At 43.5% G+C, this 20,558-nt stretch overlaps 1 protein-coding gene across 2 annotated transcripts in view; it reads left to right on the top strand.

Moving 5' to 3' along the window:
• The window catches only part of KCNH5 (potassium voltage-gated channel subfamily H member 5), a 157,951-nt gene extending 145,980 nt beyond the window's left edge, over positions 1–11,971 (top strand). For both annotated transcript variants that reach the window (XM_065063249.1, XM_065063250.1), the window contains one exon: positions 10,285–11,971. In XM_065063249.1, the coding sequence (XP_064919321.1) occupies positions 10,285–11,232 (948 nt within the window). In that variant the 3' untranslated portion in view covers positions 11,233–11,971. The remainder of the gene's footprint in view (positions 1–10,284) is intronic.
• Positions 11,972–20,558: the final 8,587 nt, after the last annotated feature.

Genomic DNA, 20,558 nt, shown 5'->3' with positions numbered 1-20,558 from the left:
CACAAGACCTTCTACTTGGCCAAAGGTCAGGCCGGCAGAATAATCCATTCTCCTGAATCCCAGCCTGGTGCTGTATGATTTGGGCCCTGATGCTCTCAAGATGTGATAAATGTGACTTGGATTTATGTGACAAATGTGACTAGGATCCCTGCCTGCTTCTCTTCTCTTTCTTCTTCAATCCAGGCATGTTTTAAAGTAAAAAAGGATGACTTCAGATCCATAGCAAGTATGAAGTAGATGGGGCAAACTCTCAACAACTCTCTTCTTAATATGCATGCGTGTTCGTAAATGCAGATCAGCCTAATTGGCTGCCAGCATGCACAGATGTCTCTCTGCAAGAGTAGTCAGGTGCTGTGCGAATTGATTGAAAACACAAAATGGAACCAGATTAAAATTTGACTTACAGTAACCAGTTTCTAAAACACAGAGCAGGCAGTAACGAGGTGATGGAAGTTCTGGGCTCTGTAAAATCAGTTACTGGCTGTTGGGTTCTTCTGAAGGGTCCTTCCCTACATGCCCCACTTTTTCTTTAGATGAGCAACTTGAAGGGCACAGTTCTTAATGAAGTCACGATGAAAGGATTAACCCCTTTCTTGCACATATAATAAAATGCCATTAAATTTCCCTTAGAAGAGATTCTTCTCCTTTCCTTGAAGTGAAATCACTTTGTTAGTTGGATTGGAAATCTTCACATCTCTTACAAGTCAATTCTATAATCATTTAGGAGGAAACTACATGAATACAGTTTCTCCAAAGCAAAATTAAAATGTGCTTGGTAGCAGGCTTTTGCATGCTACTGTGTCTGTGAAGTCAGGATCAATGGAAATTTGCAGAAAGGCTATTATTTACTGTTTCTTTCAAGCAGCCAGCAGACTAACCTACGAAAATCTTCTTTTCCTCCAAAATCCAGCAAAGAAGGACTCTTTAGTTAAACGCTCCTATCCCAGAGGTTAACTAATTGCTCAGCAGTCAGTCATTTTCACTGCACAGCCAAGGACAGTGATTCCTTTCGCACACACAGATGAAGTGATGGTTTAACACAAAACAGTTCCTAGGACAGGAGGATTAAGGAGAATTTACTGGAGAGCAATTAAAACAGTTGTTAGAGCAATTTGTTTTTGAGGCTCAATTTCACATCAAAGTAACGCTGTCTGAGGATTGTACAGAGTAGAAGAACAATAAAGCCATCATTTCGGGCCATCTATTCTGCATCCTCAGAGTGCAAATTAATAAGGTGAACTAAGAGGATGTGGAGATTTGAAGGAGTAAATTAGGTGAAGCAGCCTAAATGCAGTTTGCATTTGGAAAGAGGTGCTCTGGCTTCAGTCTCTGTTGGGTCTCACTTTTTGTGGCTTCAGCTGCCCTCAATTTCTGCCAGGTTTCTTGTCACTGTCATATTCGGCAGTTTTTGACCGTGCTTCTCCATTCCAGAGACTCCTGCCAGCACAGAGCACTGCAGTCAGAGGCTCCTCTCATGCATGAGCCATACCACAGAGCTGTTAATAGAAGCTGGGTCAGAGCCAGTGCTCCTTGCTGCTCCTTTGCTGGTGTTTGCTGGTCTTGCTGGCTTGGTCTTCCCATCGTAGCTGTCTGCTCCAAGCTCCTTGCCATGCCTTGACCTAGAAGGAAACATTGCTCCAAGCTCTCCCTTGGGATCAAGAGCTGGAATTGTATCTTGTGAGTGATGCTGCCATTGCCCTCTCTGTTTTGGAAGGGCAATAAACCTGCAATGAAACAGGTTTTCAAGGCAAGGAACCAGTCCAAACACAGTAAGACCATCCACGGTGGCATGGCAGCAGCTTCTAGCATCCATCCCAAAGGAAGATTTACCTTAATATCGACTGTTCAGGTTTCTCTGGCTCGCAACAAGAGTCACAGGCTGGACTGTTAGCTGAAGGACAAATACAGGTGGCTCATGGCTCTTCTATCAGACAGAACTGCAGCTCTGCTAGTCCAGCCCCCGGGACTCCTAATTACAAACACAAGGGATTGCGTGAAGTGATTTCCTATGCATTTGTTTCTGTCCATTCTTTCAATAGTTTAACTTTTTAAATGTAACCACATCTTTATTCATGTAAATTAAAAGGAAGACTTGTTAGCATCATAACAGTTCAATTAAAAAAAAAAATAATATCTGAAAAAATAAGATTTAAAAACATTTTAACATATGAATATTAACAGTGAATTATGTTCTTCGTGACCTGCCTAGATTTAAAAACTACTTCAGTTTTGGACCAAGCCTGTTTACCACAGGTTACATGTAAGAAATTTGACTTCACTGGCATAGTTTTCAGAATATCAAAAAGGAGGGTACCCCGATATGCCCTGTTTTGACAACTGAAGGCTCCTGGAGAAGGCTAGTCCTCAAGAACTGAGGGATGAAGCACCCTAGACTCAACTGAGCACATCAAAGCAATGGCCTGGGAGGGGTTTGCTGGTGATGACAGCCCTGAGCAGTGCACAGTGCCAATGGTGGGAGAGATCTGAACAGGATCTGTCCTGCAATATCTGAAGTAGGAAGAGATTTGCAATACCAAATAATAGAATCATAGAATAGCTTGGGTTGGAAGGGACCATCAAAGCTCATCCAGTGCCACCCCACCCAGATCAGGTTGCTCAGAGCCCCATCCAGCCTGGCGTGGGGTGTCTCCAGGGATGGGGCATTCACCACCTCTCTGGCCAACCTGGGCCAGTGTTTCACCACCCTTGTTGTAAAACATTTCTTCCTCATGTCCAGCCTGAATCTCCCCTCTAAACTAAAAGTTTAAAACCGTCATCCCTTGTTCTATCACAACAGTCCCTGCTAAGAAGTCTGTCTCCATCTTTCTTATCAGCCCCTTTTAAGCACTGAAAGGCCACAATAAGGTCTCCCTGGAGCATTCTCTTCTCCAGACTGAACACCCCAACTCTCTCAGCCTGTCCTCCCAGTAGAGCTGTTCCAGCCTCTGATCATTTCTGTGGCTCCTCTGGCCCCACTCCAACAGGTCCACATCTGTCCTGTGCTGAGGGCTCCAGAGCTGGATGCAGGACCCCAGGTGGGGTCTCACCAGAGGAGAGAGGCAAAAAAGTGTTTGTATGGAAGCAGCCACAGCTGTCCCAGGTGGGAGCTGCAGGGAGGCTGGCTCGGTTCCCAGAAAAAACTGGAGGATTTTCCCGGGGAGCATGGTAGGAACAGGGGGACTTTGCCTTCCCTATTGGTGCTTCATCTGATTGCTCTGTGCAGGCAAAATGTCTGTTTTTTTCACAAGCTTACACTTGGACCCACCAGTCTGGCATGGTTTTCTGTGCAGTTGTCAGTCATCCTCCCTCTGCAGCTTTTAAAATAATGGTGTTTATCTGAAAGGACTGGCTGGTCTCTGGGTCTGTTTGGGGAATGCATCCCAGCAGGGAACTGGTAATATCCCAGGATGCTGGGGGAAATAAAAATAGCATCAGCTGAAGGGTATAATACACACACATACACAGAAAAAAAGCTTTATAGGGATGCTACTTACACAATCTGCACCAAACCATGGCATTTGCACTGCTAGAGGCAGGGATTTGGATACTTCTTACCTATCATCACATGGAGGATGTCTGCATCCAAGTGACATGCACAAAGCTGCCTATATAGACACAGGAGACAAACAGGCATTGCAGGGTACGGCTTGTCTGACCTGTTTTAACACTGAGCTGCAGGTGAAATGACTCACGGTCTCCAAGTATCTTTTTCTCTTCTTCCACTGTGCAGGGCTCCTGGAGAATGAGTTCAGATGCAGACACCGTCTTTGTAGGTGAAGCCTGTTCTGAGTGTCTGGGCTCCGGAAATTGGGTGTATTTTGTAGTTTGTTCTTAGAAGCAGGAAAATAGCATACTTGTCTGAGCACAGCATGGGTTGGGGTATCCTGTGCTGGGTCTGAAACAAATTTGCCTCCTTCAATAGCATATGAAAAATGGCAGCTTACTTTTCTACAACGCACTCTGAGATGTGAAAATTAATTGCATTTTTTGCAAACATCTCTACGAAGCTTTGTTTTATGTTGTTCAGCCTAGGCATGAATTAAGCTTTCCTTATTATTTTCAGTTGTATTTGTCGGGGTGCTTTTAGCATCACTTATGAAGAAAATGAGGTATATGTCATTGCAGTATTTGTCTGTTATTGGTTATATCATCAAAAATTTTTAAATCCATTTTCCAGTTTCATTTGAATCATTTCAAGCCAAGGAGACAATGGAAAAGAGCTCTCCTATTTCCAGAAAAGAACTTATATAAAAGGGTGTCAAGACTAACACAACTTGTTAGGACACAGACCCTTTTTATGGGAATTAGACATTCGGGTAGGATATGGACCAGATCAAATCCTTCTGGTGGGATCTGAAAGCTGGTAAAGGAGCAGCTCTGCGGGTCTCACCTATGGTTTGGTCCAAGGGATGGTGCATTCCCCTAACACGCTGCCTCCATCACTGCAGCCGGCTTGCAAAGTTCCTACTCAACTTGTTCCACTTATCCCACTGGCCCCATCTGCAGCGTTTTCCAGTACAACTGGGGGTCTGCTCTGTGCTGTCAGATGAGTCACTGGCACGGTCCAGGTTAAAAATAGACCTATTTATTTCTTCAAATTTATTAACCTGGATCATTTCACTGATCTGATTTTCAGGGCTGCTAAGGAGTGGAACAGTGAGTTCTTCAGGGCCGCAATATTGAATTAAGGTGCCTTCTAGGATATTCTTGTGTTAAATGGGACCAAAAATACAGAGATGAGTACAAATACATTAGATTGTGAGTAACCAGATGCGAGGAAGATGGGCTTCTACGAGACATTAATACAAACAAGAAAGTTCCCTCTGGAACCAATTTTTGAGAGGTGTCCAACACCCACATCAGCCTAGCCTATGCATTAATGATTGTGACCTGTTGGTTACTTATTGCAGCCTAAATTCAGCCACATGTCAGGCTCCTCCTTCTCTTCTACATAGTTGTATGTAGCTGTGTGGTCTGAAATGTTGTATTTGCTTTCTGTTCCAGTTTTTGGCACTGTATAAACACATGGTTAGCTGAATCAAGCCATGTCTCCTAGGACAGGGTCTTCCCTTGCTGCAGGACTCCAGCATCCCTCACCTATCAGCCACATTTGTTGGATGCCTCAGATTGGGCACCCAGAATTCATTAGTCACTGAAAATCTTTACCTTGATGGCCTTGTGTGGCTTTTCCCCTCTCTCACTCAGTGCACATCCACTGTATTCATCACCATGACAACTGTGTGCCCTTTCGCTGTACCATTATATTTTCTGTGAATTTCTGTGGTGAGGGACAGGCACATATTAAACTGCAATAGCAGCAGCATGGGATGTTCTAGGAATGGGACAGGATGATCTCTGGTCAAATATTTGCCACTTTTATGAACTTACTGTAATTCTTCAAGACTTCTACCAGTTCTTTAATCCATCCATGTACCTTCCTTGGAGTCTGTTATTAAGGGGTCTTTGCAAAGGGAGCAAGATCACAGAGGGATGATTTTCACAGTACCTGTACAAAAAAGACAGCAGACAAGGGATATGTTTAAATTATCTGAAAAGAGCAGAGCTTTACTGATTAATTTGGCAGTATATGAAAGAACTTGCCTGAGTCTCAGCCTTGATCTGGCTCCCCAGCCTCTCATTGCTGCTGCCCGTGTCTGTACTTTGCTTTGGGTTCAGTTATACAAGTTGGCACCTTCACAGGAGCTGCTCCAGCTGTAATATTCCAGGTACTAGTTATGTTCAGGTTCTTCTGTGGAAATGACAATGGGATGAGTTTGCATCATGGCCAGTTACCTCTTGATGCAGTGCTATGCTGGTTTGACTGAAAATGAGTTGGTTTTCTTCATGCTGTTAAAACCTTCCTTTTTCATAGCTAGCGTGGTCATTATTTGGACTTAGTTTGAGTACAAAGAGATAACACCCTGAGACAGAGCTAATGTTTTTAATCACTCTGGTCTGAGAGCCGAAGACATTCTGAGTGCTCTGCCCACAGGTGTGAGGCATCGAGGAAGTGGGGCACAGATGGGGCAGAACTTGACTGACATCCAGGCTGATCAATAAGAGTATTCCATCCCATTAGCATCATGTTTCAGATATAAGGAGAGTCAGGATCTTCTGGGCTCTCTCTCTCACTTCTTCGCTTTCTTTGCTCTTTTTGTCAGAGCTGGGGAAGTTCTTTTCGAGACGTTTATTTCGCCTTTTGCCATCCTGCCATTTTGCGGAGGCCTCTGGGCCTTTCTGCCTTTTTCATTTTTTTCTCACTCTGGGATCAGCTGCTGGGACCAGGAGCTGTTTCCTGGGACTGGCTGCTCGGTGTGGACTGAGTTTGTGAGGAATTGCATTGAGTATCTTTTATTTTGTATTCTATTTCTACTTTATATATATATTTACTAGTCGTGTTTTAGTATTTTGTTATTTTATTAAACTGTGTTTACTTCAATCCAAGTTTCTCCGTTCCCTTTCAATTCTTTTCCCTATTTGGAGGCTAGAAATGGGGGTGAGTGAGCGGCTATCATGGTTGTATTGCTAGCTCGGGTTAAACCACGACACATGGAGAGGAAAATGATGTTAGGGTTAAGATTAAATGGAGAATCCCAGGTTGCTGTTATCTCCTCTGTGCCTGCCTTGTAAGATAACCCCAATACTTCAATTCCCTGGGCTGGCCATCCATTAACTTCTACTTAACCTTTTCCAGCTTAATAATTAACATCACCTCCATTCCCCCTCCTTCCCAAAATAAATACATTAAAAGCAAGAAAACCAGGAACCTGGTCTCATGAGACAGGATTTGTGTCACATGGGGCAGTCTTTCACAATCCCATCCATAAAGGAGATGAAGTCCTACACTGAATCTCCATCATATTAATGAGTTTAGCACTTGCCATGAGCTGGGGCTATGGCTCTTCTTGAGATGTGCTATACACACAGTTAATTCAGTTTCTTCCTACTAACTCCTTTGGGGTTTGTGTCTATTCCTGGGACATATGTTTGGACAGGGCTCTGTGTAGCCTCTCTGAAAAAGGTCAGGTACAACTGAAAAAGCTCATCCAATTTAAGATTTCAAAATAAACCTCTCTCAGTTTGCTGAGGAATGTCAGATTGTATGAGGTGTTTTTCTGTTCTTATTTATAGGGAAAAACATCCAGTAACAGTTATTAGACAATAATAGAATTAAGTCTCCATGTAAACACATTTTATCCTGATCTGTGTTAGGTTAAACTACAGTGGAAATGGATTAAATCCAACCACCCGAAAACATTCCTAATATAGAGAAATTTGGTAATGCAGAACGTTACTGCTAGAATTCACATCTAATTTTTTCCCCATTTCTTTGTTTGCATAAGTGGATCTTTCTTTTACTTGCACATATTCTAAGGATATCGAATAGTCCTGACTAGGACTTGATCCCTGCTATGCTAGGCTTAGTGCTTCTTTAGTTGAGTGTGGATGTCCTGAAGAGGGGACAGTCTCCATGGGGTGACACAGGCATGAAATAGTTTCCTCGTGGTGACAGTGGGTGGTGGAGGACCAAGATCACAGTCCTAGTCTGTGGACATTTTCCGTACCAATTCAGAGTGCAGCAGGCTTGCTTCTTTGAAGGAGCTACCCATAATTGTTCTGTGGTGTAGCACTTTCTGTCCCAAGAGAAGAAAGCAGAAAGGATGTATTGAAGAGCTCTGCCAGGCTCATGCCTGTGTCCTAGATGTGGCCAAAGGAGCATCTCCTTCTGGGAAGGTGACAGCAGGGCTTTGAGGGAGTGTCTTTCCACTGCATGGGCATAAAGTGGGAGAAAGCCCATGACTGGAAGTGGTTACTGAGTCCTTGGTCTCACTTGGCCAGGGCAGATTTGCACTGTGAGTCTGATGATTTTTCCCCACAGCAGGGGCAAGTTCAGGTTCCCCAAGTGTTGGCCTTGTGATGAGGCACAGCAGCGCTTGGGCTCAGCTGGGTTTGGCTCCTCCAAGTGATGTCTGGCCAAGTGGTTCTGCGGCAAAAAAAAAAACCAACAAATTATTTCCTGGCTTTCAGAAAGGCCCACTTCAGGAGTGTGAAGTACAGATGGTGTCAAATTAGCAAAGTCTTGGCTTTTCTTCTGCAGAAGGCAACAGCAGACACAGGTAATTACATTCTGTGCAGGGAGATAACCTCTGGCTGGAGAAGTTTTGAACTGAGAAAAGGGAGAAATGAAAAAACAAGAGTAGGCTGGTGGAAGAAGAGGGAGATGAGGGTAGTTTTCAGCGAAGCTCAGGTGTTTGGAGAGGAAGTAAAAAGCTGGGGTCTTTGTTGTTATCACTCTGATCTTTATAAACAGCTGGTGGGACAGCAGTTGTCAAAGTTACCTTGTACCTCTCCCGACCACACATTTGGTGCTGTACTGGACACGGGAGCGCTGCCAGCCCCTGCCAGGGAAATGTTGGATAGAGGATGTTTTCCCAGCCTTGACGTTTTCAAGGACAGAGCCACTCTGGCCTGGCACAGCACAGGGCAGAGCAGCACAGCCAGAGAGAACAGTGGAGCAACCATCCACCTTCTCTGAGACACATCCTGGGGACAGCTGGTTGCTTTCAGCATTGCATCATCTGCCAGAGCTGCCACACTGCCCTTCAGGGAAAGAAAGGCACAAACAAAACAGTATAACACACCTCCCAAGTCTTCATTTAGCAAGCATGGCATCAATTAAAAGTAATTACTTGATTTTGAATCAAGGGCAACTTCTCTTGCACTTATTTGCTGTCCCCAGTGGCTTGTCTGAGAGAGAGAGTTGTTCCATGAGGGTAGGTGCTAATGATGGGGAGCTTCTAAATGAGTGTATATGTTGCTGCATCTAGGTCAGAGGAACCAGATGAAAGTATCTTCCATGCTTCTCTCTTTTTTTTTTTTTTTCTTTTTTAAACTGGGCTTTTAATAAACACATTAACTTTCCATATTATTATAAGCAGCTGCATCTATCAGCAGCACACAAGGATGTATTTACTGCATTTGAAAGCTCTCTAATGAAGCTTTGAAGTCCAGCTCAACCCCAGATTCATGCAGGGAAGGAGCTGTAGCCATTCTGGCATTCCTGTGCTGACTTCTGAAGATGTGAGACTTAAAAGCAACTATTTCATTGCAAATACAGATGGGGTGAGAAGCCTTTTTATAAAAAGTAAATAGATACTGAAATATGGATACTCAAACAGATGCTTCAAAACCTACATCTGACTGCCACAGCATTTTGTTTGTGTTTGTAGGGGCTTTCTTTTACTTTTCTTACCAACACTATCCCTACACAGTCCATCTTTGCATTTAATCATCTGCTGCTTTTCACTTTAGTATCGTTGTTCAAAGAATCTGAGGTTTCTTATCCTTCCTCAGTCCCACATTCAAGAAAATGGGATGAACCTAAAAAGAAATAAATAAATAAAAGATATTTCATATTAGTAACATGCATAAAATCAAAAGAAAGATTTTTACTGTTTGCATCTTTCCACAGCTTGAGGCTCAAATTCCTTTTTCTACAGAGACCTGAGAGATACTGCAGGGTGAAATAACTGCAGCATTAAATGGCGTGACATCACAAAATGGTGAATATTGCTGGGTTTTATGATTGCACACTGCTGTTATGGTCCTTCTCCATGGTGCTCCCAGTACATGCACACATATTAGAGATATAAACTCTCCAGGAAATGCTTGTGTTGCTGCTTGAAGCCACACAACTCGGCACATGGGGAACCTAATTGCACCCTCCAGCCACTGTTCAAGAACTAGCAATAAGCAGAGCTAAAAAGTATTGGGCAGATTTGGATTTTCCAGTCTCTGGAAGGGTGTGTGTATTGACTTAAACTTGCAGCCATGTAGTCTCCACTGAATTTTTGTTTCCTTTTGATCTGTACTAGTGATGGAGCAGGTGTGAGTGGGACTAATGGGCAGGTAAGTGTCACAGTATTTGAGTTCTTACTCACATTCTTTCTTCTCGTTATTCAGTCTTTTTCCTTATCTTGGTGTTGGGATATTTTTAGTTCTTCAAGGCTCTAACTTTTTCATCAAAAATAAAAGTGAAACCCACTTTCAATCTATACTTCTAAGCAAGTGTGTCCGTGGATATGTATGTATTCCAACTACACAGTGGCTTATACCCGAGGTTAGCATGTTTTAATCAGCTCCATATAAATTTACTACAATAAATTTAGATAGAAAAGGAGGAGAAGTGATTGTTCTCTTAAGGGGGCTGTGTGCTTCCCCCATCTCCCAGCAACATGTGATGTCCTTTGGGTACTGACTCTGTTGTGGTTATATCCCATATAGATAATTTTCCGGAAAATCAGTGATGTCAAGAAGGAAGAAGAGGAGCGCTTGCGCCAGAAGAATGAGGTGACGCTGAGCATCCCTGTGGACCACCCCGTGAGGAAGCTCTTCCAGAAATTCAAGCAGCAAAAGGAGATGCGTAATCAAGGCTCAACCCACATCGACCCAGAAAGGAACCAGCTTCAAGTGGAAAGCCGGACTGTGCAGAATGGGGCCTCCATCACAGGCACCAGCGTGGTCACCGTGTCTCAGATCACCCCCATCCAGACATCCCTGGCTTACATGAAAACCAGTGAGGCTGTGAAGCAGAACAACAGGGACGCGATGGAGCTCAAGCCAAATGGAAATGGAGACCAAAAATGTCTGAAAGTAAACAGTCCCATTCGGATGAAAAATGGGAATGGGAAAGGGTGGCTACGACTGAAGAACACAATGGGGACCCACGAGGAGAAGAAGGAGGACTGGAACAACGTCACGAAGGCTGAGTCCATGGGGTTGCTGTCCGATGACCCCAAGTGCAATGACTCGGAGAATGGTGTAAGTAAAAACCCACTGAGGAAAACAGACTCCTGTGACAGTGGAATAACAAAAAGTGACCTTCGCTTGGATAAGGCTGGTGAGACTCGCAGCCCCCTGGAGCACAGCCCCATTCAGGCTGATGCTCGGCATCCTTTCTACCCTATTCCTGAGCAGGCCTTACAAACCACGCTGCAGGAAGTCAAGCATGAACTCAAAGAAGATATCCAGCTGCTAAGCAGTAGGATGACTGCCCTTGAGAAGCAGGTGGCAGAAATTTTAAAAATATTGTCCGAAAAGAACGTACCCCAGATCTCTTCCCCCAAGTCTCATTTATCACCCCAGCAGCCCCCCCAGATACCCTGTCAAGATATTTTTAGTGTTTCAAGGCCTGCATCACCTGAATCAGAAAAAGATGAAATCCACTTTTAGCATATACCTATGTGTATATATGTATACAGTATATATGCAGAGGTGTATATATACCTTTATACATATATATGTGAGTGTGTATACGGTAAATATATATACATATATATTTTCACTTGCATCCAATATGACTTGAACACACCAAGGATTTTGATATGTAAATATTGCATGTCCAGCTGGATTCTGGCCTGCCAAAGAAAACAATTATTAACATAGATATTGCTTGTATAATATGCAGTTGACTGCATGCACACTTTACATTTATTTATAATCTCTATTATGTAATAAAAGAATGACTTTTGTTTAACAAAGGCAATGTACTATTTAAAGAATCAGGGTCTAACCTGCCAATATTGCCATGACAGTTTTGATCTCAGGCTGGGTAAATTGAGCTTTTATTTCCTCACTGTCTTTTCTGCCAAGTTAAACAGTAGATTAACATGATGTGGAGGACACATTCAGACTCCAATTAGTACTGTTTCCTGGTGTCATTCCATTACAATATTCTGTATATTTGGTGATGAATTCCCCTACTCCTCCTAAAAGGAGGGCTCAGCTCAGTGGCCAAGGAAGGGCACCATGTCTGGTGCTGGAGTGGATCACTGGCATTTATTCATGTGGGTGTCCTGCATGCACTGCCTTTTATTTCAAGTATCCTTCTGCTCTTTTAACATCTGAAGTAAGAAATAATAATGATGATTTATGTAACAAAATGAAACTAACAGAAACTCTCTCAGCTGCACTCCCTGTGTGTTTGGGGGTAACTTCTTTCTTGAAAGCCTCCTTTTACTGATGCCATTTTTGCTGAGTTGTTAGAGTAACATTATGTAGATTCTCTTTGCAGCACTCAGTGATGGTGTCCGGTTCTGTCAGTATCTTCATTAGCATGTCCCGTTTTTGCAGGGTTGAGGTTGCTCTCCCCGCTTCATTGCTCCTGACAGAAAGACTTTGTACAAGGTCTGGGCAAGGAAGAGGACAATCATAGTTTGGCTCCTCAGGAGTCATCTGAGCAGGTTTGAAAGCATGAAGTCAAAAGGCTGCAGTTGATTCCCTTCCTCTTTCTTCTGAGGGTGTCCATCCATCTGCACCTGCATTTGAGAAAGACAGAACATGACCAGTCAAGATGAAATTCCCTTAAGTCCAAGGCACTTGGGTGGGAGAGTGGTGGGTGTGTTGGGGAGATGAAGTCCTCCCTAGGGTGCTGCCCACTGCTCTTGCCTTGGACCGATGGAATGTTTCAGTGCATGGAGGGGTCTCACTTCAAGAGCAGGCTTGCAGTGCCCACACAGCCAGTTGTTGCATGTACTAAGGCCCTTAGGTCTCTCAGATGCTCTGACCCTCTTCACTGGCTCCCTTAAGCATCTCCCTGTCTTGAACCATGTTCAGACCCCATCTCTGCCACCTGGGCTAGGGCATGGCCCTCCCCACAGTGCTGCTGGCTTCGCAGGGCTGTGGCAAGGCAGGCTCTTACACTGGATCCTCTTTGTTCTCCTGTTTGGAGCTGAGATTTTGGACTCTGCCTGGGTCTGCACCTGAGTGTGGTGGCTTTATTACCTCTCCATTTGCACTGGTTTTGAAACCAGAAACACTTGATGCACAGCAGAAATGGCCATCGCAGCCTCAGAGATGTTAACTGGTACAACTTGAGGCCAGCCCAGAAGACTGCAGTGGCTCCTTGCATCACGATCCCATGTTTTCAAAAGTGCCTGGAGTAAAATATACGTGTGCCACAAGGCATCACTATCCATCAGGTAAATAAAAGATAAGTATATAATTAGTGAGCATCCTTACCAGGAGCAAATACTGGTTCCATTAATTAACATTAGGAAACTAAAGTAAACTAAATCACTTCCTGAAAAACTGAAAAAAAAAAACACCCCAAACCATCATTTGCAGTATCAGCAATTGGGAACATTCATCTTAGGGTGAACACAGCTTCTACTGTGAAATCCAAACCTATAAACCCAAAAAAGTGCATAAGAAAGCCAAAGAAGTCATTGCTTCTGTTGTGTTAATTCATAGAGGCTTTTTTGGATATTCTTCCTTATTTACTGTTCCTTTCTGGCCTGTTTCTGCCCCTTCTGTAGTTCCTTTCTTTAGAATCTCATAGACAAAAAGGAAGAATAAAAAGCCACTGAAAGGGAGAATTCTTCCCAAAGCCTGGTGGTTCGGCTGCCTGCTTAATATAGTTTTTCACAGCTGCACTTGCCACTATCAAAAGTTGCAGCTGTATTTTGCAGCTGCTGTTCTGACACAAGTACAAATCTGTAACTCTGCAGCCACATTTTGGTCTGCAAGGGCAAACTGTGCTTGCAAACCAGCAGGACCCTCAAGGTCCTACTCTAAATCCTACCTTGAGATTCTGAAGGAATCGAGGGGTGTAGGGTTAGGGAGTTACAGGGTTGCTGCATGCTGCTGGAGTATGTATAGACCTTCTGGGTGCAACTTAAAAAGTGCCAAGCTATGAAGATTTGACCATTCCTGCCTGCCTTGGATTGCTGGTTGAGGCAGACAGAGCAACCGCCCAGAGCTGCCCGGTGAGTAGCTGAGTCACGCAGGCTGTCTGAGGGCCAGATTTTGGTAAAAGGTTCCTTGAATGCTTGAATATGCCACGATGTGATGCTGCAAAAGGCCCAGCAGGTTAGTGGAGCTGACTTTGTTAGAAAGCTTTAACCTTAATGGTATTCCTCTGCATTTGTGAGGGACTTCTTTCTCTGTAACTGATATTAATTCTAGATAGAACTGCATGGCATGCAAAGCGTTGTTTATTTGGGGTTTTTTTAGGTTTATCTTGCAAGTCAGGTGTAATTTTGTGCCCCTTTACAATGAGAGAACATGTAACTGGATTAATCTTACCTTGAAAATTATTTGACACCAGAATGTCTATTACAATTTAAGTGCAACTCGACTGGTTAAAATGCATAGTGGTTAAAAGCTATAAATAGTGTAAAATACCAAGTTCATTACACGAATACAGTGTTTCAAGGTCCACTTCTCCTAGTGCTGCTTTGACTCTGATATTCCGAAATTGTCCATTGCAAGTTCAGTGGAGCCAGTTTGCACTCTGTACAAGATAGTAGCGTAATGGGTGTATTGCAAATGTGATAGATGCAGCTTGCAGATGGGCTGTGTGCTGGCGGTGCAGCCAGAGGCCAAATTTTCGGGTTTGACTCTGGTGGCTATTGCTCTGAAAATTTGGCTTGTGCAGTTCTGAAGCACTTTGCCTCCAAAATTTTGTAATTGGGACATTACATGTTGTTTCATGGAGTTGTTACCAAGGCACTGGTTCAGCCTTCCTGTCGTGGTTCTGCATGATGTGATCGAGGGTGCTGCCCACTGGGGCGTTCCTTTTCTGTTAAAGAAGCATGAGTCCTAGTCTTGTAGTTCAGGCTTGACTGAAAGCAACCACCTATAGTCACTAAGGATACAAACGTATCTCTCCGACCCAAGCCAGTGCTCAAGCAGCTATGTGCTGTGTGGAGGGAGCTCCTGGCTGCATCCCTTTTTTCCTTTTCCCTTTTCCCCCTTCCCTTCCCTTCCCTTCCCTTCCCTTCCCTTCCCTTCCCTTCCCTTCCCTTCCCTTCCCTTCCCTTCCCTTCCCTTCCCTTCCCTTCCCTTCCCTTCCCTTCCCTTCCCTTCCCTTCCCTTCCCTTCCCTTCCCTTCCCTTCCCTTCCCTTCCCTTCCCTTCCCTTCCCTTCCCTTCCCTTCCCTTCCCTTCCCTTCCCTTCCCTTCCCTTCCCTTCCCTTCCCTTCCCTTCCCTTCCCTTCCCTTCCCTTCCCTTCCCTTCCCTTCCCTTCCCTTCCCTCCCCTCCCCTCCCCTCCCCTCCCCTCCCCTCCCCTCCCCGAATACCCATACAGATGTTCCTGCCATGTGCTGGGAACAGCATTCTTAGCACTTACCTTGTGCTTTGTGCATTCAAAGCATTTTACCTGCACACAAGTGGATTTTATCTTTCCAGACTTTGTAATAGGAATAAGATGTGTACAGAAAAGTAAACACTTTCCAAAGCAAATGAACTAGAAAACCTTTAATAGCATTATTTTTGTGTAATATTGCATATATAAGATAGAACAGCACTTCAGGATAATAATTGAAAAAAAAATTAATTGTTGTAGTGAAGATTCAGTTCTTCTGAATTTGTATTTGTATGTCCTTTTTTCCATCTTTATATCTTGGCCAGGGGACAGGGGGTAGAGCAGAGCTGACTCTGAAGTGAAAAACTTAAGCTTTGCACATTTTAATTCTCCCTGTTCTGGAGAAACAGCACAATTATAGGGACACGATGCCGCTGTCGCTGATGTTTGGGCTCATTGCTAGATTCAAATTCGATCTTCATTTACCACCACATGGAAAGCAACTCTGTTACACATGTGTGAACTGGAGGTTGAATCTGCTGATCATATTGAACCTTAAATAGTAACTTTGGATACCAGGACAATTTTAGAGAACTGGAAGCTACAGAAATAACATTGTAAGCTGTGAACAGTTGCTCTGGAAGTAACTGAGACTGTTATACAGACAAAATCATTTGCATGGGTCAGGAAACAGATGTTGTGTTCATGAAATAGCTTGAAGGCTTTTGGGAGAGAAAGACATCCTGAACTGGAAGGGAAAATAAAAAGCCAAAAAGGTTTAATGTGGAATTTGGGAGTGAGGACGTAGAGAGATATATTATAATGAATCAACACTTTTTTACTTGGATTTTAACGATTTGGAAAACCCAAACCTATTTTTTTAATGTCAGAACTGGACAGATTGTTTAGTAAAATAAATATTTCTTCTCCTGAGTTGGCATCAAAGTGATGCCTGTTTTTTTTAAAAAAAGTCTTCAAATACTGTTTTCCTACAGAAAAGGTTTTTAACAGGTTTGTTACTGTTGTTTTTGATAGGCTGTGTCTAAAGGCTTTTTTTCTTTATTTTTCTTTTGTTTGTTTGTTTGTTTTTGTACAAGAAACTCGTGTTGACATATATATTCAGGTCTATGGGATCTATATTGCTTTATAATCTTGCTGCTAACATAGAGGGTTTGAGAAGTGGGACTCTTCTCTCCTGAGCTGCGGTGAGAGCTGTGAGCGCTAAACAGTAGTAGTTTGGATTTTTCATGGCACTTCTGGATCTGCACTGGTTTCCTTCTGGAAGGTTAAGGAATGAAATAGAAAAGTAGACACTACCCCTTTTTCTGGATGACCTCAGGCCTTCTCTTATGTCTTTGCCACCAGAGCAGCTCTTTCCCATGGAACCTACAGGGAGAAAAAGTTTGATCCATCTAGATTTCCACATCTGGGAATATTTTGTACAATTTTCTCCTTATTGTTTTGGTACAAATGAGTAACATGATCTCTACATTTTTTGTTGGTTTTAATGTGCTATAGCACATTTCAAAATCAAATACATTCTTAAAGCAAAGTGCTGAATGGTGCTAAAATAGACAAGAAGTCCATATTATTTCTGACAGAAAAGCGGAAAATTTACTTACTTACCGACATAAAGAATATTGTGCAAAGAACAGCTTTGTGATACCTAACAAATGACAAACAAAATCATCCTTGCTGAGGGTGCGTTCAGTCATACAGAAAATTGACCTTGTATTGCACAGTGGGACAAGAAGGCATATATTGATTTTGAATACTCAAATGATAGAAGCATTCAAAAAGTGCTTGACCAGGCCAGGATAAATAAATTCTGTTAATTAATTTTGTTATGTTAATCAGCCTCCTGATGCAAGGCAGGTGGTACCAGGCATCTGGGGCAATATTCTCACAAACCTTTTTATCCGTTGTAAAGCAGATAATAGCATTTCTTCATTATTTCCTGCTTGGAGATGTAAGCTTGATTGGCCCACAATCTGAGACTATTGGTGTGCACCAACTCGGTATCTGGCTGTCCGCCACAAATACATCAATTAGCCTTAATTAAAAGCCCTACAAAAAGGATTTTCTATTAGGTTGGGCTCAGCCAGCCACGCTTAGTGACACGACTGTGTGTTATGTGGTTCAGAGCAGATTCAGACCGAGCAATGGCAGAGCAGATTTCTGCCTGCCTGCAAAGGATGTATGGACACACCGTATGTATATATACCTATCCATTTGGAATGGGGACTCAGTTCTGGCTCACTGAAGACAGGTGTTTCAGACAGGTAGGATAAATTGTGCTCTGGTGGTGCCAGTCTCTCATCCTTTACTGTAGAGTTTAGATTGAACACTTGATTTGTAGACTGTTAGAGGGTAAATGAAGTGAATCCAACCCATAACTCAAACTCGCAGCCTGATCTTGTTTGTATAACAAGGTGCCTCTAAAAGGGACCACTTACCATCTTTCCAGGACCTTCGTACAAGTGTGACTGTTTGTACAGCAAACATAGAAATGTCTCAGCCTGCAGCCAGAAACAAAATGTTTAACTCCAATACTGCTAATGACAGGTCATTTCTTGGCCTGTGGTGATCAGGTTTTTGATGTTTTACCCCAGTGCCATGGCAGGATAGTCCAGGAACCCCCATTTTCACAGGTATATAACAGTTGTGCTAGTCTTCGTCATGATCCACAACACCAAAGTACAGTGGAGAGTTGCCAGTCAATTTTTGGGCTGTGGAATACTGCCCCCTGTTTGGGATCTTTGAATGCTCTGGGGCACTGAGGATGTTAGGAGTTTTATTGCTGAGCTGTGTCGTGCAGTGGAAAGAGGCCAAGGCTTGTAAATGCCCAACAAAGGGAAAAATTGTAGTGAAGAGCTTCCAAAGTAGACAAAGAGTGACTGACCATCAGGTGCTTGTCCAGGCACAGCGGAGCCCTGTCTCTGTGCCATGTGATGGAAGGAGAGAGGTGAGAGGGAGAAGAAAGGATGTAAGGAATGGTGTCCAAAAATGGTGACAATATTCCACTGAAGTCAATACTTATTAATCTCTGCATAGTGGTTGGTTGTGCCTTTGTAATTTATTTATTTAGAAGCTGGCAGACCCTCTTCGCTTTAGGTGGCATTTAAGGATTAGGCTGGCAGCCCTTTCTGGGCTGACAACTGTGGGACAGGGAAGGGCCATTAGAGGACAGTCAAATATAGATGCCCTTAGGGGAAAATGTGGACTTTAGATGAGCCAAAGCTCTTACAGCTTGCCAAAGACCTCTCGGAAGGGGGCATGCAGTATCCAAACTGTGCATCAGTGTATGGACTCTGTATTTGAAGCTGACCCTGATTTGAGCAGAATGGGGTGGACCAAATGATTTCCAAAAGGTCCGTTCCAAGCTATATTGTTTCATCATTCAGTGGTTCTGTAGGTTTTAATAGCACAAAACTTACTTACGTTCCATTATTGTCTGGTTTTCAATTTAAATACCACACTGAGGAATGCGGTGCCAATTTTCAAGATAACAAATATTTATAACAGCTGATACTTACCAAGCAGACACCAGAGAAATTTGGCATGTTCTAACACTACAGCGTATAAAGAAATTAAGGTAACATCCACACTTGAGGAAGATGTCTCAGTGACCACACAGTTTCTGGAAGCAGCAAGCTAATATGAATGCATCAGCCACACCCACTCCCTCTTCCAACCTCTTCCTCAGCCCAGTGGAATGTGATTATGGTTTCTGAAGATGCCATCCAAAAATTAATAGCATTTGAGATGGTTTTCGGTGTTGCACTGTCAGACATGCACATCCAAGGGCAGAGGAATCACGTGAAGGGCCGTGACAAGTAGGTTTCGCATTAGTGGGTGGATCTGGAGGTGACTCTCACCTCCCTGGATTGAGCCGGTCCCTCTCACTGTCAGTGGGTGGACACCATTGCTGAAATGGCCTGGGCTTGTCTAAAGGGCCTGGGCACATCCATGGGGCTCATGCACATCCCTAGGATCAGCCTTAGCCCCATTCCCAGGCTCATTCCCTCCTTTTCTAGGGTGATATTACAGGCACATTCCAAGATTTACTCCTGGTCCTATAAGGTTTAACTGAAAAGCTAGTTTTCCAAACTCTGTAACCTTCTCTGAGGCCTCACAGGGTTAATAAAAAAATCCTTTCCAGTCTGTGGCTTAGTGGCAAGTCTCCAAATAAATCAGGAATAAGAGGGCAAGCCTTCTCCCATTCTCAGTGCATTATTTTATTAAACAAACCTTAATTTTTGTTTTATTTACGGACCTTTGGAAAATCTTGAACAGTACAGCGTCCTATAGAATAGCGGGGAAAGGAGTGTTCATGGTTTTTACCGAGCCACTTTGAGAAGGGGAACTCAAGTGCAACACCAGCTTCACACTCATTCCAGCTTCTGCTGTGTGTGGCCATTTCCTCTGGTTTCCTCCTCTGGTTACACCTTAGGTGAACTTCACCAGCAGCACTTTGAACTGATGCCATGTAGTGCAGGTAAAAATCCTCTTCATTTCCTTGGGTGGACCCTGGGGCTCTGCCCAACATTTCTATGAGTGCTGTGCCAGGACATGCAGGCGCTTTCCTGCCCTGGGCTTAGTTTCAGAAGAATTTCCTGAGTTGCTGTGCCTCTTTTCTCTGTCATCACTTTGTTTTCCTAGAAAAAGAAAACACCTTTTGTACTGGTGTCCACCTCCTCCAGCTGGTGGGACAGGAGAGGACACTCATGGCTCATTGCAAGGAGTGGTGCGGTGCACTGCGCGTTCTGGCTGGTTGATTGGGAAACCAGTTGCATTCAGGGCTGCTGCCAGGACCATTAATTGGAGGTCACAGTTCAGTTTGTAAATTGGGTGTCTTACCCAAGCTCTCCTGGAAAAATTTGCATTTTTTTTCTAAAGGAAAACAAAACTTGTGCTCTGCTTCTAATTAATCCTCTGTTGTCCCTGCAGGATTAATTACTGCCTTCTTCGCTTATATCATCAAATGTTGTTTGGCAACAGCTTTTTGCTTTTTTTTTTTTTTAGGTGTAATTAGGAGTCCTGGTATTACAAACAAGCTCAGTCAGGTGGTACTTAAAAATTACAGAGCTGAAATGTCACCCAAACTAGCAGTATAAACTTAGTTTTTGAATACCACTAACCCTGTTGCACTCACTGCATGTTCAGAGCTCATCGCTTCGGGGTCATCAGTACATCAGTGTGAACATCCTTCTCTTGAAATCAATAATGGAAGGATTTTGTTCTTCAGCGTCCTCCCACAATGTGGCTCTTAGAAAAAGACTGTGGATGCAAGGATGCAATGGCACCCCCCAACTCTTCCCTCTGCACGTTGATGCTTTGTAGATTCTCCGCCACTTATTTGGGGTTTTTTTTTACTTAAAGGGAGGGCAGAGTGCCACCAACTACATAATTCTATCAAGTGGTAAATTCAATTTATCGAGTGGGAGAGGCAGTAGCTAGCAATAAGGCAGT

Source organism: Columba livia, chromosome 5 (genome assembly GCF_036013475.1).
Source record: "Columba livia isolate bColLiv1 breed racing homer chromosome 5, bColLiv1.pat.W.v2, whole genome shotgun sequence".
In the NCBI taxonomy this organism is placed as follows: domain Eukaryota; kingdom Metazoa; phylum Chordata; class Aves; order Columbiformes; family Columbidae; genus Columba; species Columba livia.
This window is presented reverse-complemented; position numbering and strand designations above follow the sequence as displayed.